The sequence below is a fragment of the Parasteatoda tepidariorum genome, chromosome 3 (assembly GCF_043381705.1).
Source record: "Parasteatoda tepidariorum isolate YZ-2023 chromosome 3, CAS_Ptep_4.0, whole genome shotgun sequence".
In the NCBI taxonomy this organism is placed as follows: Eukaryota; Metazoa; Arthropoda; class Arachnida; order Araneae; family Theridiidae; genus Parasteatoda; species Parasteatoda tepidariorum.
Window position 1 is genome coordinate 101,834,847 of NC_092206.1, and position 21,122 is coordinate 101,855,968.

General features: G+C 29.4%; 1 protein-coding gene across 2 annotated transcripts in view; it reads right to left on the reverse strand.

Moving 5' to 3' along the window:
• LOC107438862 (Na[+]-driven anion exchanger 1) overlaps nucleotides 1-21,122 on the reverse strand; it is a 142,108-nt gene that overhangs the window by 47,142 nt on the left and 73,844 nt on the right. The window contains exons 5-8 of one of the 2 annotated variants that reach the window (XM_043052756.2): nucleotides 16,687-16,847; nucleotides 12,171-12,371; nucleotides 7,363-7,470; nucleotides 1,657-1,814 (exon numbers count right to left, since the gene is read on the reverse strand). In XM_043052756.2, the coding sequence (XP_042908690.1) occupies nucleotides 1,657-1,814; nucleotides 7,363-7,470; nucleotides 12,171-12,371; nucleotides 16,687-16,847 (628 nt within the window). The remainder of the gene's footprint in view (nucleotides 1-1,656; nucleotides 1,815-7,362; nucleotides 7,471-12,170; nucleotides 12,372-16,686; nucleotides 16,848-21,122) is intronic. The other variant, XM_043052758.2, reaches the window with a different exon arrangement.

The window sequence follows — 21,122 nt, forward strand, 5'->3', positions numbered from 1 at the left end:
ACCTATTTGATTGAATAGTATAACTAGAAGGTGTTTCTAAAATTCTGAAATCTATCAGGCTTTAATTTTTTTTTTTTTCACAAACTTTATCAGTAATTAAAAATAATAAATTCGTTAGATTTCAATATTGGTTCTGTTTTTTCGTTGATTAAATGTTAAACATTAACAGATATTTGTCTTTTAAAACATTTCATTCTATAATAAGATAATTATTCTATAATTGTAATTATCTAAAATTAATTGATAATTGATATAAAGCTTTAGCGTGTTCCATTGATATGTTGAATGCTCGTTTTGGTGGGATGACCGTGACAGTTGCTCTTTCACATCCTAGCCAGTATACACCATCAAGAGCAGAGCTGATACTTTAAACACGTATGGCATTTATTCTCTCTGATATTTAATAGACCCCTTAATAAATCCTTAAAAATATAAGCCAAAAATTTACATAAATAATGACAATTTTTTTTCTTGCACTAAAATTTAACAAATGTACTTAAAATAATTAAAAAGAAAGCAAAAATAATGAAGAAATATTTTCAATATAAACATCAATTAAATAATATCAGCTTACGAAATGTTCTTTTTATTTTTACAAACAGTATGAATATAACGGCCCTCACGTGCTCCAGGGACAGTTGGATTGGGTTCAAAATGACAAGGCTACGGAGTTGAATATTAGTAGTCGTAAACTCAAAATTGAGTCGGCTGTGCAATGACTGTTATAAAATAAACCAATAAATTTGGCCGGGATAGCCTGGTTGATAGGGCGTTGGACTCGTGTTCTTGAGAATGGGAGTTTGAATCCAGCCGGCAGAAGAATACCCATGCATAAAATGGTGACTGGTGCATGTTAAATCTGTCACGGTCACAATGCCCTCCAAGTTCTTATAACAAATAAATACCTCTGGGTACTAATCTAGCAGTTCCCTTGCCTTCTGGATTGGGAATGACAAGGCTACGGTGTTGAATATTAGTAGTCGTAAACTCGAAATTGGGTCGGCTGTGCAATGACTGTTATAAAATAAACTAATAAATCTGGTTGGGATAGCCTGGTTGATAGGGCGTAAACACAAAATTGAGTCGGTTGTTCAAAGGCGGTTATAAAAAAAATAAAACTAATAATCAAATAGTATTTTCTTGTTTTCTTTCTAACTCTCTGCATATTTTCTACGCAAATTCAAAATTTCATGTTTCTAAGTCTTATAGATTTTGTAACATAAAGAAAATAAAATTGAGAAAAAAATTCGCGAAAAAATCATTAAAAATTGCAAATAAAATATAATCAAAATGAATTAAAAAAAAAAAAAAAACTCTTGTTAAATATGTAGTGGCCCAGCTCTCCAAATTTTTACTCTGTGCTTAAAATATGTTTCTTTTGTAACTTTTTCCCCTCGTTCAAAAAATATGTGCAATAAAAGAAAGGTTCTACGTAATAGTCTCATCACAATTAATATATTGAACAATAAAGTAACATTATCGAATTTTTTAATAATATAATGTTAAAACTCAACAATAAAAAATAGTGACAGTTTAATTTAGGTGTATAGAAATGCAATTGAACTCAAAAGGGCCCCATCATTTTCAGTAGCTTAGGGCCCCACCAAGCTTAAATCCGACCCTGGATAGATTATTAATAGATATTTAATACAATACCCTGTGTTGTAGGTCTGCAGAGCTTGTGGAATTCCCAGATATATCACTAATGTTATGAGAATTACTTTGACTGGAATTTGAGTAATTCCCACCGAGGTTCAATGAGGAGCAGCTCGGACTCTTCACTATTGTGTCTTGCGTTGTGTTTGGTGCACTGCCTATGGAAATTAAACAAATTTATGAAAGAGGGTTTCAGATAAAATGGATTTATAATTCTCTGAGTTTTTTTTCAAAGGTCACCAGGAAACAATTTTTGATGTAAAATACAAAAGAAAAAAGGCAGATAGATTATTAGCTTTTCGATGTTTACATACACTTTTAAAAAACACTCATTCATCACAATTAAAAAAAGATATATATTGAATAAAAATTAACATAAATTTCATACTTAACTTTTTAAAGATGTTAATACTATTTGAAATGAAACTAATTAAAGTACAGTGCTCAAGTAAATAAACTAAACACCCTTTTGATCTAATGATCGGATTTTCGGTGACCTGAAATATGCAAATTAATTAGGGCAGACGGCATTTTAAGCTACGAAATAGACAGAAAAAACATACTTTCTCTGAATAAACTTACCTTTTTTACAATGGATCTGAATTTCTGACCCTTAAAATATAGAGGATAGCTGCAATTCGTGAAATATGGTCCCAATAGTTTGATCAGGTGAAAAGTAAAATTAGCATCAAGTAGGCCAAATTTTGACCGCTCTCCTGAACAAACTATTAGGACCACAATTCCTAGATTGCGGCTACTCTGTCTTTCGAGGGTCAGAAAAAAAGAGGTATGTGAGGGGATTGACTATGTCAACCTTCATTTATCAAAAGGTACATCATGATGGAATCAAGTTAACGTGTCTTCTAGTGAATTGGTATTTAACCCTTTGACGGTTAGAGAAATGAGCAGTTTTCGTTTCATTAATTCACACAGTATTATGAGCAAAAAGTAGTCGAAATTGGCAGCTGTTTCCCCCCGCCGTTCTTCTGAAAATTTCACCCTTCTCTGGCAATGCCAACAGTTCCGCTTTCTGGAATTGTTATAATAAAGTGGTAGCAAATTATGTAGTAAAATTCGTTGGAGAAGGACAGTTACGTCTACTTTTTAATAGAGTAACCAGTAGATTGTTGCTTTAACGTTGCATTTTATATGATACTTATAATTTTTGATATTTAGTGGTGAAAAAATTACTCAAAAAGGAAAAATACTAAACTGAAAGTAACTTGAATTTCGTTATCACTAGGAAATACTATTTTAAAAAGCGGAGCAAGTTGGCATATCTGACGATGCCATAGATAGCTCGCCTCACGCCTTTTAAAAATTTCTTATAGCAGTTGTAGTACATAAATAACAGTTTTTACTTACTTTAAAATAATAAATGATAATTATTAATAGTAAATTATAAATGATTATAATCAATTATATAAATAATAGTTAATTATAAATATAAGACAAATATTAAATTGAAAGGACTAAATAAATACAACTAATGTAAAACTTCATGAAGCATTTAAATACAGTAATTACCTAAATACTCTGAACACAGTCTTCATCAGACTCAAAACTTGATAAGCTTTCTATATCACAATCAAAATCATCATCATAATTATCTAACTTTTGCTTTTCAGCCATTTTACTTTACAAACACCCTAAAAAACGCGCCAAAATATGCTTAAAAAGAACAAGATAAAAAATAAATCCCTCCTTCATTATGAAAAGAAATTCATGGAACACGTACTGAGGCAGTAAAACTAACTACGCTTCGCGAGTAGGATTCGTTTTAAACATAGTCAATGCAGAATAATAATGGCGAATGAGCTCAACTCGTCACGTGCGTTGGGGAAAAATTTCACTACACGAGTAGTGCTCGTCTCTAACCATTACGGTCGAAATCTTGCTCCCGAGCGGAATTCGTTTGAGCGCATTATGAAGCAAGATTCGATTGCGAGCTGAACTCGTTCATAACCGTCAAAGGGTTAACATTTATAGTGGTAGTTACGCCATATTACTTCCCTTCCAGAATTTTATCTGTGATAGAATTCGATGAACGGATACCACTAGTTTTTTTATGCTGTTTTTTTCTTATTTATTTTTTATACCATTTTGCTCAAAATAGTTTTTCTTAATTTTTTTGTTTATTTTGTTTATTTTTGTTTATTTTATTGTTTATTTTTTATACCATTTTGCTCAAAATAGTTTTTCTTAATTTTTTTGTTTATTTAATACGCGAAAATCCAATCATATCAAAAGTTGTATAAGCTGTTTTCTTTTCTTTTATGTGCACTGTACATAGAAGACAATGAAAAAACAAACATTGGGAAAAAACTAATCATTATTTTAAGGCCCATAACCCAGATAAAAATTTTGTTTAGTTCAAAAAACGAGGGAAGAGTTAAACAATCTATAATAAGCTTTGTTAATTAGGAGTTTTCTTTTAAAAATTGAAATTTAACCTATTAAATAATGAAACTGAGTATGTTTATATTGTTAGTTTTTGTGGAAAAAAGTTAAATCCATGACATTTTTAGTTAATTTTTTCCTGAAAGCACAGATTTCACAACAGGACTATTTATGTGATAAAAAATATTAACCTTATAAAAATTTTAACAGTCATTTTCCAAAATGTAATTCTCAAAACTTATGCATCTATCTAAAATTGCACACCTATGTAGTATAATTAATAAGTAGTCTCTGAAATTTAACATAAAATTCAATTCATGATATTTTATCAGATTTGAAAGCAATTAAAATATATACCCATTAATTATATCCATCAGAAATGTTAAACACTCTAACAATCAATAAAATAATTATTCTTGTAACTGGACAACATTGGTATAAATATTTAAACTTTCACCCATAAAGAAATTAAAAATAACTGAAACATGATAAACTTATAATTTTCAATTTAAAATTATTTTCTAGCAAAATGCTATCGTAAATATATTTTAGAATGTATATTTTTACTAATGAATTTTTTTATCTGTAACTGTCCAAAATATTACTGAACCAGATTAGGCTCATTTTTTAAATACTATATTAAACGTTTATATTTAATTTTGAAAAATAGTACATTTTGTTAATGCATAACATTGCAGGATAGTCTAAAAGCAAGCAATATTGCAATGTAACACTTATTAAGATTCCAAACTGTGGCTTGTAATGAGGACAAATACTCCAATCTACCGATGTTAGTCATTAAATACTTCTCTTGGTTTTATGCAAGATGGCTTTCAATTACATTCTTCAATCTTATGTATTTTTATACTACAATAAATACTGCAAGGTGTTATTACACAACAGACAATCAGTGGATCATCCGGAGGAGATGATAGTTTGCTAATATTTGACTGATGCCAGAGTTACATGTCAAAGTAAAATCCAGATCCAGGCAGAAGTATATTTTTTGCAAAGCAATGGTTATGTCGGCAAGTAAATGACTATTGTTATTAACCTTTCCCTCATTAATAAGTCATGGTACACTTCCAGAATGAGTGCTTGTTGGTTATAACTGTCATATTAGTACCGACGTCTAGTTTTTAGTTACCAAAGTCAAGATGGTTTACTGTTCAAGCATTCACCACTCTAAAATGCTGTGATAATATACACCAGATCGGCTTAATCTAGATAAGTGTTATAGGATCATTCTTACTGTTCACTGATCAGCAGTAACACATCAGAAACTCTTTAACCACTATAGTATGGCTCTGGGACAATCAATTTTGAGTGCATGCACAAAAGCAGTATTAAGATTTTTATATCACTATTAGTTGCAAAATTACACTAAAATAAATCATATTGCCATAAAATTTTGATATATATTTCATGAAAATTGCATGAGTGGATTGGGTAACTCATTCCTTTGAGTTCACTCTAGTTTTCATTTCGTTCACACTATAAACTTCCCAGTCACTAAAAATATGCGTGTTTTGAGGATATGGATGTAACGAATAGTGATTTGGCTCAATAGCTGAATACCGAATATTCGGCCAAAAATATCGACCGATAATAAACTTTTTTTTAAAAAAAATCAATAATTAATATCATTTTTTACAAATAAATAAGTTTAGTCATTATTAAAAAATAATTAAAATTGTATGAGGTAAAAAACTTTAATAAAAATGTTTAAGATAATGAAAATAAAATAGTAAAATAATAAGAAATATTGAAATGTTTAAAATAAAAAAAAACTGATTAACAGCTTTTATTAAAACTAAAGTTGCAAAGTTGAACAAAAATAGAAATAAAAAAAAATATCCTCCTAGTTCTTAAAACAAAATTTTAATGCTAAAAATAATATTTTCCGGGAAAAAAATACATCCATGAAACGTTGGAAGAGAAAGAACGTTATCTAAACCACTTCTAAAAACGCAGCTCTGTAATAAAAACGCCCATAGATAAAAATAGATCTTTATTTTTGTAAGAAAATTTTAAAGCTAAACATTGTTTCAAACACTGTATTTTCAAGAAAAAGTGATGATGAAAGTCTAATAGAAACTTTCCTAATTTCCCCCTCATGATAAAAATGTCCATAAAATCGAAATTTTTTTAAAAATAAAGAGCTAAATAGAAGCCAAAACAAAAATAGTTCTTAATTTTTAAATGAAAGATTTAACGCTAAAAATTAAACTTAACCTTTTCTCAGTGTCGTATTTTTAGAAAAAAGTGACCATAAAAGAATAATGTTCATTAGAAATGCTCCTTAAAAGATGCTGTCGTAATAAACATGATGATAAAAAAAGTAAAAGAGAAGAAAAAAAAATTGTTCTCATAACTGAAATATAATCTTAACATTCAGAATCATTTTTCTATGTTACGAGTTATCTGTCTTACAGTACAAGAAAAAAAAGAGACAATAAAATAATTAAGTCTATTGGAAACGCTCCGTTAAAATGCTGTGTTATTGTTAATACAGAAAAACTAGCAAAAATGTAACAAACAAAAAAACATTCTCAATTTTTAAAACAAAGTGTTGAAAAAAAATCTAAGAAATTGAATTGCCTAAATACAATTAAAAAGATAATCAGCATTACAAAACTTATGGTTCAGTGTAAAGAAACCTAGTTTCAATTCTTCAAATTTCACTTTTCCATTTGTCTTTCAGAACATAAATTAAATAGGTTAATTAGGATTTAACAAATATGTGCAAAAACAATTTCTAATAACGAATGGTAAAAAATACGACTTTAGTTTATTCTTAATCTTAGTTTATTCTTAATTTAGTTTATTATTAAATCTATAAGAATTTCCCCCAAAAAAACTGTCAAAAAACACTTTACCGAACATTTGGTCGAATATCTGGCTGTGTATTTGGCCAATCAAACATTCGGCAAAAGGACCGAATTTCGAATAGTAGCTGAATATTCGTTACATTTCTAGTGGAGGGTATTTTTTCATCACTATATAATCTGCTGTCTAGTTAAATCTACATGGTTTTTGAACTTTTTAAGCACTGATGTCTTAATTCACTGAAATACAATGACATTTGAGTATCCTTTACCGCTAAACTGTTTTCGAAGTTAGTAAAAAAAAAATTTACCTCAAAAATTGCATATATTGTACTTCTATTTATTTATTTTTATATAAAAGTTCACATAAAGTTGTAGAATAAAGTGTTTCACATAGTATTAAAACTAAAAAATGAGATGCTCTTCTCTAAGAGATTACTACTAATGCATGCTCAGTAATAAAACATGAAGAAGTTACCAGGAAGGCCAAGGTATTTGGCAAAGTTTGGTTTTGTTTCACCAGCCACTGCAGGATTGACGGGAGTTGACGGCGGAGACGAGCCTGACGCATCCTTATCTAATTGGGCTGCAATGAGATCAAACCTTTCACACTCAGAAAGAATTTATATCTGAGTGGCCTTTCCTGGGATGCTCAACTGCCCACTCCCTCTTACTAAAGGGATTTTAATGGATCAAAAACAATTTCTACAGCTACAAACAGACACTGTTCAACAAAGCTTCATTGTTTTCCCCAAACGTAATGAAGCTTACTTAATAAATATGAAAAAGTTAAAGTTATCTTCCAGGAATGAGGTTAACACCTAACCTAACCGAGACAGAAACGTGGATAATTGAACTCTGAGAATATTGCAACCCATTTCACTGTTGAGCGCAGAAAATCTAGAAAAATTTCATTGTTGAACAATGCTATATGTGTAGCAAGGGGAATACTAAGAATAAGGTAATCATGCACAAGCAGCATTAACTACTAAACTACTCCAGGATTAGCTAATAACTACAGAGCATGGAAATTTTTTTTTACACATGCTTACTGATGAATAATTCAAAATATATATTTGACTTGCAAGGGAATAATGTGCATATTATAAAGCAACACATATTTAAAATGAATGTAAAAGTTGAATACTATATTACTTTATAAAAACTTTTTTATCAATAATAAAAGCAGAGAATATAAGAATGAGGAAACTTCAAATACTAAGCGTTAATAAAATGAGTAGCTAATACAAAATACTTTGGCATTATTTAGTTTACTGGCAAAACACATTTACCTAAAAGATTTCAATCATTACTAGTATTTTTTAAATTACAAAAAACGAAGTTCATCATAATGTGACATTTGTACAGTAATATTAAACATCATTGAAATCGATTTAATAGTTTTTGACCAATGAAAATTTAGAAGAGTACTTTTCATAAGAACACTGCATTCAATTGATTTTACTTCAGTTATTTATTTACTTTTTACTTTGCTAGTTTAAAAATATGCTTATAATCTATAATTAAAATATAGCTATTCAGTTAGTTTATGAAATGTAATTATAAAAATAATTTTTACATTAAATTGCATTTGACTTAATAAATAGCAAAAGATGGAGCTTTTAAGTTAATAAAATAATGGCACCATTTATACAAACATTTTTATCATTTCAAATAATAAAGCGTATTAATGTAATTTCATATTGAATTCCTTAAAATAACCAATAATCACTTACAAACTTACTAAAAATACTTGCTCATTGCCATTAAATTACAAGTTTAAGAAACTTTCACTTTTCAAAAACATATCTTATATGTGGACACTCGCAACAAACCAACTATGCTCTGATGAAGATCATCATATGAACTTACTGAGAAAGAAACCTTTATCATCCTGGCTCAAGAAACTTTATAAAAATTAGTCCATACAAATTCACAAAATCAAAAAACCCGAAAGGACCCAATCTCAAAAGAGTATTCCTAATTAAATTTCGGATAGCCAGAGTTAACCAAGTGCTAATTCAAAATATTTTCACAGGTCTAATATTGGGTAAAACATATGAGGTTTTTCCCTATTATGAGCTCATCACATAATTGGTGATATTTGACTGAAGAGTGACTTCTAAGTTGAGATCAAAAGAAAGAATGACAGCATTGAGAAGATCACAGAAGAAACCCATTTGTATTTTGAAAGTTTCGAGAAAAGTGATCACCTCTGAAACATTTTGCAGGAATTATTGCAATCTTGCCATTTGTTTTTAAAACCACTTTTCAGCATTGATGGTTGACAACTCAAGGTTTATCTGAACAAATTTTTTCTATTACTTATGTAGGTGAAATGTCCCCTTCCAGTATAAAATTTTCTGAAAAGTCATCTATTTCGATTGATTATTCAGATAAAAATGAGCTATTTTACTGTTATGTCTATTCATAAAGCAGGTTCTTTTTACTAATGTCAGCTCATTCTGAGATCTTTAAGATGATTTTATACACATCTGAAAAGATTTTGGGTAGCTTTAACATGCACAATCATTCCAGGCAATTCATCATATCAAATAAATAATTTGATTCCCTCTAGTTTTCCAGGAGGGGGTGTTCCTGGACAGAACGGACGAAGGGAGTGTATTCTCCTGGCAAGGTCACCCAAGGCATGAGATTTAGTCAGTCTTCAGCCCCTGCAGTTCCTCAATCAAATGCATCCCCAGCCATGGACCAGTGGCATACTTTTGATTTTTTGGCGCTTCCCACCAGTTCATAACTGCAAGGCCTGTCTCTGTCATGCAGCGACCCCAGGACTCTATAATCAGCAAGATTCAGAAGTGGTCACTTGAAATGCACGGGGAAATTTTTTTTTCCTTCCTGCTCAGCTTAATTGTTTAGGAGCCTCCTGGATGTGCAGGAGAGAAGATTTTCGATGTTCTTGGGTGACAGGGTCTTTTGGCTTTCCTACACCAGGGGGATGAGTAACAATAACAACAATTATTTTTGAAAATTAATAATTTCAAATGTTTCATTCATCTGATTTTCAATTCATTTATTTTACAATTTTAATAATCGAAATGTTTCATTTTGATGTTTCATCAAGTTATAGTGTTAAAAGCATTACTCCAATTGATGAATTTTTACCAATATTTTCAAATTCATCCAAACACTAACCCTTAAAAGCAACAGACTTACAAATACTTTCCAAATGGATTCTCTAATTTCTCTTTCAAAAAAATTGGCACAACTGATCATTTGGAAATTAAATCTATAAGTTGCAGTTATCTATATGTATATCATCTTACATAATTGAAATTTCCATGAAAAAAAAAATTTTTTTAGAGAAAAAATACATTTAAGTTTTATTTAAATAAACACACAAAACTATTGATTTGAATATGCAAAAAGCCATAAATATTTTAAATTATGAGTAATATTGAAATAAAAAATATTTTACCTCTTATTATTTTTAACAAAATGGGATTTATTAAAAAGCTTGTTCCATATTTAGAAAAACGTAAAAGCAAAGCCAATCAAGCTATTATAAAAGGAATCCTTTAAAAAATGTTTCTAAAAAGCATTAATTTATTAAAAAAATAAATAATAATATGGAGCATTTTAACACAGGATAAATAGAATAAGTTATGCTAAGCAAGTGGACATGCAAGGCACATTCAAATAGGAGGTAACACAATACAAACACTCATTTAATTGATTTACTTTGGCAACCAGCATCCAAGGAGACACCACAAGAGCTGCAGATCACATTTTTTAATCACTTTTTGTTTATTAGTAAAAGCTCATTTCATACAATGATAAATACAGTGCATAATGAGTACAGCCTCTACAAATATATTTGGTTGCAACTGTAAAATTATTATTATTTAAAAAAAAAGCAAAATTATTAACTTTATATTAAATAATCAAGATCATTTTGCAAGCTTCCTCTAAGTCAACTCAATTTGCAGACAGAATGCTATTTTTTAAAATATCTTCTTCAAAGATAATCTTTGGATTGAAAGTTGTGAGGATTATTAGCTTACATTTTTAGTTAATGAAGCTTTGTGTTGTTTAGGCTAATTATAAATTCTACCTGCTGATAGTTGCACAAGATTGGCAATGGAAGTACATTTTCTATTTGTGTGTGGATGCACTCTATACAGGCTTCTTATTTCTTCTGAAATTGAAAAGAATTACAATTGAAAACAAGTTCATACCTACCTATAAGCCTTGGCAACTTGTAGCACACCTACTGTTGTTAAGCAATAGTTGCACAAAAATTTTCCCAAACTAAATTTTTAAAACCAGCAGAGACATAACTGGTACAGCTAGCCTCTTGATTATCAGGTGGCAAATTATCTTAGAATCTTAGTGGAATTTAAAACAAGTAATAAGTTGCAAGTGGAACGTATATCCCTATCATAGTAACTGTTCATATCCCTTTCAAGTAAATAATTTTAAATTTTGAAACTATGTGGATGTATGCAGCAAAGTGTTATTTTTTTCCAACTGAAACAATAACTTAAATTTTTACATCCAATTAAATTTTAAGCAGTTACATTTCCAGAAGTTAAGGTTCAAAATAACAACAAAAGAAATGGTAATTATAATGAAAAACTGGTTTAATTACCATAACAGAAAAATAGGGACTTACATTGGATATAAGGGACTTTCATTAGTGAGCAATAAAATAATAATTAACCCATTAAGTGTTAATTTGGGTACACATCTAAGCTGGTTAAACAAAAACTGGCTTTCCCTTGTGCTACTGCCCATTTATTTGTAGATTAAAACCTTTTATGTTTGATTTTTAATAAGTCAATCATGAAAAAAGCATTCTTTAACCCAATCAAGTAGCTGTAAAAAGAAAATAGATAAGTAGAATTTCAAAATTTAGAATAATTATCTACGATTTTCATCACCAGTTAAGATTTATTGTTACAGGACTTCAAGAGTCTATAATTTTATGTGGATTTCAAAGTAAAGAGCTGAATAGTAAAAAACACTTTTTCAATTATATACACTGAATTTTTTAAGAACACTCACACATTTTCCTCACATGTTATACTTTAACAAAAGAATGGCTACTTATTACTCCCCCCTTTTTTAATGGTACATTTGATATTTGAGGGTTTATTTCATTTAAAAATCAAATACTTATTAAAAAATAACGTAATAAATTATGCAGTTTAATAAATTTTGCAAGTTTACTATCTTGATAAAGCCTTGAAAAATTTATAATGGCTCCAAAGAACCATTAACGCAAATATATTATTTTCTGAAAACTTATAAAAAAAGACTTACTGCTGGAACCGAACATGCTTTTACTCGAATTCCGGCCAATGTCTGCTAAGGAACGTATCAGAGGTAGCCTGGATCCTTTGTCCACTTTGTCATGCTTTCTCTCATGCTGATGCCTGTGACGTCTCAACAGGGCTTCTTTTATTCTGTCCCTGTTCTCCACCTGTAGTTGACCAGCATTAATGAGATTTTCTAACACAAGGTCTGGAAAAACCAAAAATGTACTTTAGTCAGAGGTTAACAAAAATCTTAATATACTTTTTTGAGTTTTTAAAAGCTACAACAAAAACTACTACACCAGAAAAGACGTAAAAAAAAAAAAAGAATTACCCTAAATAACTTTTGATCTAATGATTAGATTTTTACATGCTAGGACTAAAATTTAACAGTTCAAATATGTTATTTAATCGGTGTAGAGTTGGGGTGCACAACCTTTTTAAGTGAATGGCCACAAGCACAGCAGATTGACCAATGAAGGGCCGCATGCCAAAGTATTTAGACAGACATGTTGACTGTAATTGTTGGTATTAATTGTTTTATAAACAACATTGTTCTAGGCACTAAATTATTTTTGTCAGTTAACCTTGTAATATGTTTGCATAAAAGTAAGTACTTTTAAATGTTTAAAAATATTTAATTAGTAATTAGAAACTGCAAAACTGATTACTTAGGGAAAAAAACAGAATCAAGAAATCAGAATCAATTTATCAAAAAAAAAAAAAAAAGAAGTTTAGATAAATTGGAATAATTAAAAATTGTGGAAAAATTCATGTTTTTTTTAATCATATCACAGAAGTCCACTTAAACATAAATTTTAACATTAAAAAATTGGTTCATAGAATTGAATTTAAAAATTAAATAAATATTTTGGTTAATTAAAATAAATGCAATTTAAATACTTTGATTTAAAGAAAGTTTATAGGGTTAAAAATGATTAAAATTAAAACAAAACCCCTTCAGCATTTAGTAGGGAATTTACTCTAACTTTAAACATTTCGTTTAAATTAATGATAAGAGGCAGGGGCTGAGAGAGGGAAGAAAAAGAAAGAAAACAATAATTTTGAAGGATCAATTTTTTTGCCTTAAAAATAAAAAAAAAACTATTAAGATAGTTGTTTACAGTTCCTTATGACAAATACTTTTTTAACTTGACACTTACTATTTACGATTATTACGCATATACGCCTAACGATTAATTAAAATTTACATTACTTTACGAAACTTATCTTGATTACATATTTTGCAGTTAAAATTTGATGATATACAAATCATTTCCCACCATATGATTATAAATGATATAAAATGGCCCAAGTCGGTAGAAAAATGGCTTAAGAAATTTCTTAATGGTAATCCTCCAATTTGCAAAATTTTTAAATATTGTGATAATTTTTTCTAATTTTATTTAAAGACTGCTCGGTCATTTTGAACATGCCAAATTCATTCTGGAGAACAGTCTTTCGACAGAAACTGCTGTGGGTAGTATTAAACTTAGGGCAAATAACTTAATCAGTTATGGAATCAGTCTTAGAGGGTGTTCTTTCTTTTCTAAATCGCGCGAATACCAATAGCGATGCGTTTTTTAAATTGCAAGAAAACTCACAACGTATTACTTTTAAAACGCCTGAATGTGAATCTCAATATGGTTTTTTTAATCGGTGTGTAAGATTTTTGAATTGCGAGAAGAGTAAAACGTATGATTTTTTTAAACGGCAGAACACAAATCGCGATATGTGAGCTTAAATCTCGTGAATGCGAATCGCGATTTTAAATCTTGTGAGTATGAATCGCGATGGATGAATTTTAAAACTCGTTAATGCTAACCCGAAAGGCGATGTGCAATTTTAAGCGCATAAATGCGAATTACGATGTGTGACTTTTAAACTGCAAGAATAATCAAAACGTATGATTTTTAAAACGAGTAAATACGAATCGCGATAAAAGATTTTTAAATCAAGTTACAACAAAAAGAATAAGTTAGGTGTATGTTGTTAAATTTGCAAGTGTTTATGGGGGGACTAAATTAATACGCACACGTTTTGAATTTTTTTTTTCAAAAGGACCACGTTTAATATCTTGTTTTTTTTATATTTTATCATCTTCGAGAAGGTGTTGATTTTACTATGAAAAGTAATTTATTTTCAAGTTACAAAAAAATTTAAAGCAATAGAATTTCACGAGTTGTAATATTGTCTTAAAATACCAGGATATTAAAAATCACAAGAAAAAAAAAGCAATAACGAGAAAGAAAATAAAACAAGTTCAAAAAACCCCTTATATTTAGGTTAAAATGGGCACAAATAAAAAACGTAAAAACTATTTTAATGTGCGATAAAAATTTCCCGTGCTGTCAAACTATAGTATTAAAAATACCAGAAATGCTTAAATTACGGGGGAAAGCCTAGTAATAACTACCAAAACAACCATCAAAATTCCTTTATATTTCTGATGAAATTGGTGTAAATAAAGCTCGTCAAAAAGTAATGTATTTAAATGCAGGATTCGAAATTAAAGTGTTGCGATAGCGTGTAAAAAATGTCTGGACTTTTAAAACCTTGCAGAAATGTGTAGCAATTATTACCAAAATAACAATTGAAAAATAATTTGATTTGCGATAAAATCGGCACCAATAAACCACGTCAAAAAACGGTTATCTAAATGAGTGATTATTTACTTGCGATTTGTAAAATATTTATAAAATATCAAAATTTTTAAGCCAAGCGGAAATGCGTAGCAATAACTGCCGAAAGAAAGAATAAAAAGACATTTAGATTTTCTATGAAGTTTGCGCAAATAAAGCATTTCATAACTTTCAAAAATCACGATTTCATATACTACGTGAAAATTGGTTGCAATAGCCATCGAAAAGTCATTGGATTTACGATGAAGTCGGCACACACAAAGAGCGGCAAAAGTGATAACTAAAATTCGAAATTCGTGTATCGTAATAATGACGTATTAAAAATATTGGGATTTTCAAAATTATGCTTAAATCCATAGTGTTAACCATTGAAAAAAGCGATCAAAAAACTACATTGATTGAGATTGGATGCATCAAAAACTTAAATGCGAAAAATTTCAAATCCCCCCCCTCCAAAAAAAAAATTTTTTTTCTTCATTTTGTTCAGATTGCTGCAGGTTGTGCACCCCTAGTGTAGAGGATATTTTAAGTTACAAAATTAGACAAAACATTAGGTTCTCTGAATAAGCATACCTCTTTCTTTCGATGAATTTTTGACCTTCAAAATGCAGAGCGTAGCTGCAATCTGGGAACTATTGTCTCAATAGTTTGAACAGGAGAGTTGCCCAAAATTTTGGATGTTAATTTTACTTTTTACATATTTAGCTGTATATAGCGAACTAAACAAATTTAAAAATTTTGGCACAGAATTATAAAATTCTTTTATCCAAAATTAATTCCATACAAAAAATATTTAATAATTATTCATTATTTAATTTAATTATAGTCAAAAAGATTTTAAATGATAATGTATAAATTCTTTTACATCATTTAAAAGAATGCAATTTTAAATGCCAAAATACAAAATTTGAGCAAAAGCGGGCAATAATTCCTAAAAAGTTGTAATTTAAATAGTCGTATATTTAAAATTCCATTTCTCAGAAGCTAGTCATCTGAATCCGCTCAAACTTTGTATTTTGCTATTTAAAATTACATTTTTCAAAATGATGCACAAAATTGTACATTGTGTCATTCAAACTTTTTTGACTATTATTAAATAAAAAAATTTATAACTGATTTCAAATTTGCTTAAATTTGTTGAAAAATTTTCAAATTTGTTTAAAAAGTTCTTCGGATATAGTGAAATACACAAAAATTAAAAATAAGGGGTCTAAATTTTGGACTGCTCTTATGACCAAACTATTGTGACCATATTTCCCAGATTGCGACTCTTCCTATATTTTGAGGGTAAGGAAATCTTGATAATCATGCCAAAAAAAGGCATGATTATCAAGAGAAAGTATATTATTGTCTTGAAATATTGATTGTGCTAAGAAATTAACATATTTGAGGTGACTAGATAGATTCCAAATACGTGAAAATCTGATCATTAGATCAATAGTTATTCAGGGTGTTCTGTTTTTTTTCCCCCTTTGCGCACTGTACCTCTAAGATAAGCATTATTTGAAGTTTTAACTTCAATCTGTTTACGTGCTCTCATTCATGGGTGCACTTGTACCGCTTAGAAAAACTAATATTTTACAAAAGTGCATTTTGTTTATAATTATCATTAATCATAAATTTCAAATAATTACAAGTAATGCTTGTTACCTGTAGATTTCGCTTAAAATATATATTGAGGCAGAATACAAGTCAGTTCTCAAACCAGAAGAAAATATTCATAGTTATGTTAATAATCAAAAATTTAAATTAAATTAAACTTAAAAAAAAAGTTTAAACAAAAAAATGCAATATGATAAATTAAAGACAGAAGACAAAATCATGTACCTTTAACAGATGGTGTTTTGAAAATAAAAAAGAAGAATGAAATTATTAACTCACCAGATATTTGATCTAAATTATTTGCCTCAAGATCAAGCATAACTGTCCCATTGAGAATGCAGCTTCTCAACTCAAAAAGAGAATGCAAAGATATTGTAGCTACGTGAGGTTTAGACCATCGATTGCCTCCCTCTTCCACGTCTTCCTCAAATTTAATCCACCTGAGAAACAAATGAAAGTCAAAATCAACATGCAAAGAACATTACACTCAACACGTAATTATAATGTGTTTAAAAATACCCACGTATGAAACTTGCTAGCAAAGGGTCCCTCTTTCTAGGGTCACACATCATAATTCGTATTTATACCATTTGAAAATTGCGCATTGCATTTTGTATTAACATTAACGAGATTTAAAAATCATCCATCGCGATTCTTATTCACGAGATTTAAAAATCATCCATAGCGATTCTTATTCACGAGATTTAAAATCACGTCGCGATTCATGTTCCGGCGTTTTAAAAATAGTGCGTTGGTACGCTTCTCGCAATTCGAAAATCATACACCATGATTCATATTCACGCATTTTAAAAATCTTACGTTGTGAGTCTTCTTGCAATTTAAAAACCACATATCTCAATTCATATTCACGCGATTTGAAAATCACGCATCGCGTTTGTTATTTACATAATTTAAAAAACACACATGGCAATTTGTATTCAAGCAATCTAAAAATAACACATTGCTATTTGTATTTACAAGATTTAAAAATTAGGAAAGGAAGAACACCATCTAAGACTGATTACAAAACTGATGAAGTTATTTGCCTCTCTGTCGAAAGACTGTTTTTCAGAATAAATTTGGCATGTTCAAAATTACAGAGCAGTCTTTAAACAAAATCATTAAATTTTCATTTAATGACTCGAAAGAGCTATCACATTATCAATTAAATAAAATTATTACAACATTTAAAAGTTTTGGAAATTGCCATTAAGAAGTTTTTTAAACCTTATTCTACCTACTTAGAATATTTTATATCATTTATGATTATATGCTGGGAAATGATTAAATTATCATTAAATTCTACCAGTAAAAAAATGTAATCAAATCAAAATAAGTTTCGTAAAGTTAAGTAAATTTTAATTAATTGTTAATATATAAATGTATCAATTGTAAATAGTAAGTGTCATGCTAAAAAAGTATTGGTCATAAAGAGTTGTAAACAAGTATCATGATAGTTTTATTATAGTTAAGAAAAATAGTTTCTTCAAAATTAATGTTTTCTTTCTTTCGTCCCTCTCTCAGCCCCTGAATCTTATATTTAATTTAAAATAAAGGTTTTAAAGTTAAAGTATATTCCCTACTAAATGTACTTTAAGAACCTTCTTTATATCAAAGTATTTAACTTGCATTTATTTTAATAACTAGAATATTTATTTATTTTTTTAAAATTTAATTCTATGAACAAAATTTTTTTGTGTTAAAATTTATGTTTAAATGGACTTATGTATTATATAACGTGATAAAAAAAAAACATGAATTTTCCCATAGTTTTCAATCATTTCAATTTGCCTAAATTTTTTTCTGATAAATTGATTCTGATTACGTTTCTTTCCCATAAGTAATCAGTTTTGCAGTTTTTAATTTTAAATATTAAAAAGTATTTAATTTATGTAAACATATTACAAGGTTAACGGACAAAAGAATTCAGTGCCTAGAACAATGATGTTTATATAACTATTACTACCTTCAATTGCTGTCAACATGTCTGTCTAATACTTAGGCATGCACCCCTAATATACTTATTGAAGGAACCAATAATTGTTTTGAAAATCAATCATCCAAAGGATAAGCCATCTGATTTTGGTAATAACTTGAGAGCAATTAGTTTGACACAAGTCATGCAAAAAAAAAAAAAAAATTAAATAAGAAATAAGTGAATAAAAAAATTAATTTTTGTTTTACCTTTTATATTTAAGCTTAAAAATTAAGAGAAAATTTGTCAATATGTAAATTTATAGAAAACATATTTCAGTTGATTAAAATACAAATTAATTTTAGAAAATTATATTTAAATATTTTATATCATTTCAGTGCAAGCGGGGTGCAAGGGGGTGCACTTGCACCCCTGGCTTTTTTTTAAAAACAAAGAGACACAGAAAAAAAATTTTGTTATAAAATTTTTTTTATCAAAAATATTTCATTCAAAAACAAATAATTGTTTAATCAAACAAGAATTTTAATAGTCTTGTTTGCTGTCCAAATCTGTTTATAACTTTTTCAATGAATTCTGAGTCATCGTTGATTCTTTTCTTATGCACACTGAGCATGCACAAACTTGGCAGATATCTAAGCTATATTTTTAAATTTCATTTAATAAAATATAAATAATATTATATTTTCTAGTTATTTAGTTTAACAAAGGTGTATAACACAAACTGACTTCTCACAACTATAAAACTTCATCAACACAATAAATACCAATGACAAGCGTAAGCGTGCACAAAACTACGGTTTGTAGTTATTTGTGTTTCAAAGTCAGTAGCTATGCCAATGCCATCAATACAGTTTCTCGTGGCAAAATTTGCAAGTAAAAGAAATTCCTACTTTTTTTTTTTTAAATATCTTGTTAACAATGAAGAAATTTATCTTGAAAAAAATTAACAGATGCAAGTATAGGTAATAAAAAATAAAATGTAATAACAGAATATATTAAATGTTTTTTTTGGGGGGGAGGTAGTTTGTTAGAGGGTTGCATCTCCTTTCATATTACTCTGCCGGCGCCCTTGTTCCGTGTTATAAATTTAATGTGCTTCTAAAATTTTGAGACAGCATTGAAATTGTGAAATGTTTTTGTTTGCATAAATCACTCCTGTGTGTTTCTTCTATCAATCTCCCCTTATGTGTTTTAAATTCACTTTCTTGAATAAATAGATCAGAGAGCTCTCCATGCATGAAGGTTATATGAATCAGTATTCAATAAAATATTCACTCTGTAGTGCGTCCACCACTACAAAAATACAATTCCAATTCACTAGTATACGAGGGTTACTCTAAAATTTTTGAGATACGCGCAGACGAGAATTTACAAAATAAAAATAACGGTTTAATTTTAAAATACAAAGTATTTTAACATAGCAGATGATTTTTTACTGACTTACTTCAACTTGTTTAGCGTAGAATAAATTTTAAACAGAAGAGAAAATGGAGTTGACGCGAGAACATTTTCGCGTTATGATTTTCGATGATTTTAAAGCAGGGCTAAATCAAGAAAAATGCATTCAACGGTTGCAATTGGCATTTGGTAATGAATCTCCAACTCGTGCTACTGTATTCAGATGGTTTAAAGAATTTAGCAGAGGTCGCAATTTTCTTCAGGATGAAGAACACACAGGAAGGCTGCCGTCAGCAGTAATCCCGGATAATGTGTCCGCCATACGAAAAATGTTAAAGGATGATAATCGCTGTACCGATCAAATTGTACAGAAGGAACTTAACATTGGATCTGCAGCCATACACAAAATTATTCATGAAGAATTACATGTGAAAAAAGTAGTTTGCCGTTGGGTTCGCCATAATCTAACTGAGCACCAAATAGAGGAGCGTGTCAGAACCAGTAAAGAAACTCTTAAATTGCTAAATGATGGTGGCCACCGCATCATTTCTAAAATTGTAACGGGTGATGAAACGTACATACCGTTTTTTGACGTTCCAACGTGTCAAGAAAGCAAAGTATGGGTCTTTGAATAGGATCCCACACCGACAATGGTGAAAAGACAACGCGTACTGAAAAAAGTGATGTATGCCGCTTTCTTCAGAAGTACAGGATTGGTCAAAGCCATCAAGTTGGAAGGACAGAAAACAGTAACAGCAAACTGGTATACCACTAAATGTCTTCCAGAAATTCTACAACAAGTGAATGTTAGGGGACTAATGCTTCACCATGACAATGCATTTTCACATACAGGCGGATTAACAGTTGAGTTTCTTAAACAAATTAAAGTGATAGAACATCCGCCGTATTCACCTGATCTAGCCATGTGTGACTTTTGGTTATTCTTTTATCTAAAGAAGAAATTACGTGGACGTCGTTTTTATTTAGAAGAAGAGATTGATGTGGCTATAAATGCATTTTTTTCATCTATTCCAAGAAATAAATGGCTTGAGGCATTTAATCTGTGGAAAATTCGACTACAAAAGTACATTGATGCTGAAGGAGACTACTTTGAACACACCTAAAATTTTGTAAGTGTAACTTTAAAAACCTAGTTGTATCTCAAAAATTTCAGAATGACCCTCGTATTCACAAAGAAGTCTCTCAAAGATGTTAAAAAAATTATTTATTATAAAAAATTCATTGCGATTACTGAGCTTAAATGGAATCAAGCAATCTGAAAGATATTTCCGCGGTTCCTCTTTACGTGTAATGCAAAATATGATTGTTTTCTCAAACTCTTATTCAAGCAAGGTAAAAAAAAAAGAAAGAAAAAAAAAAC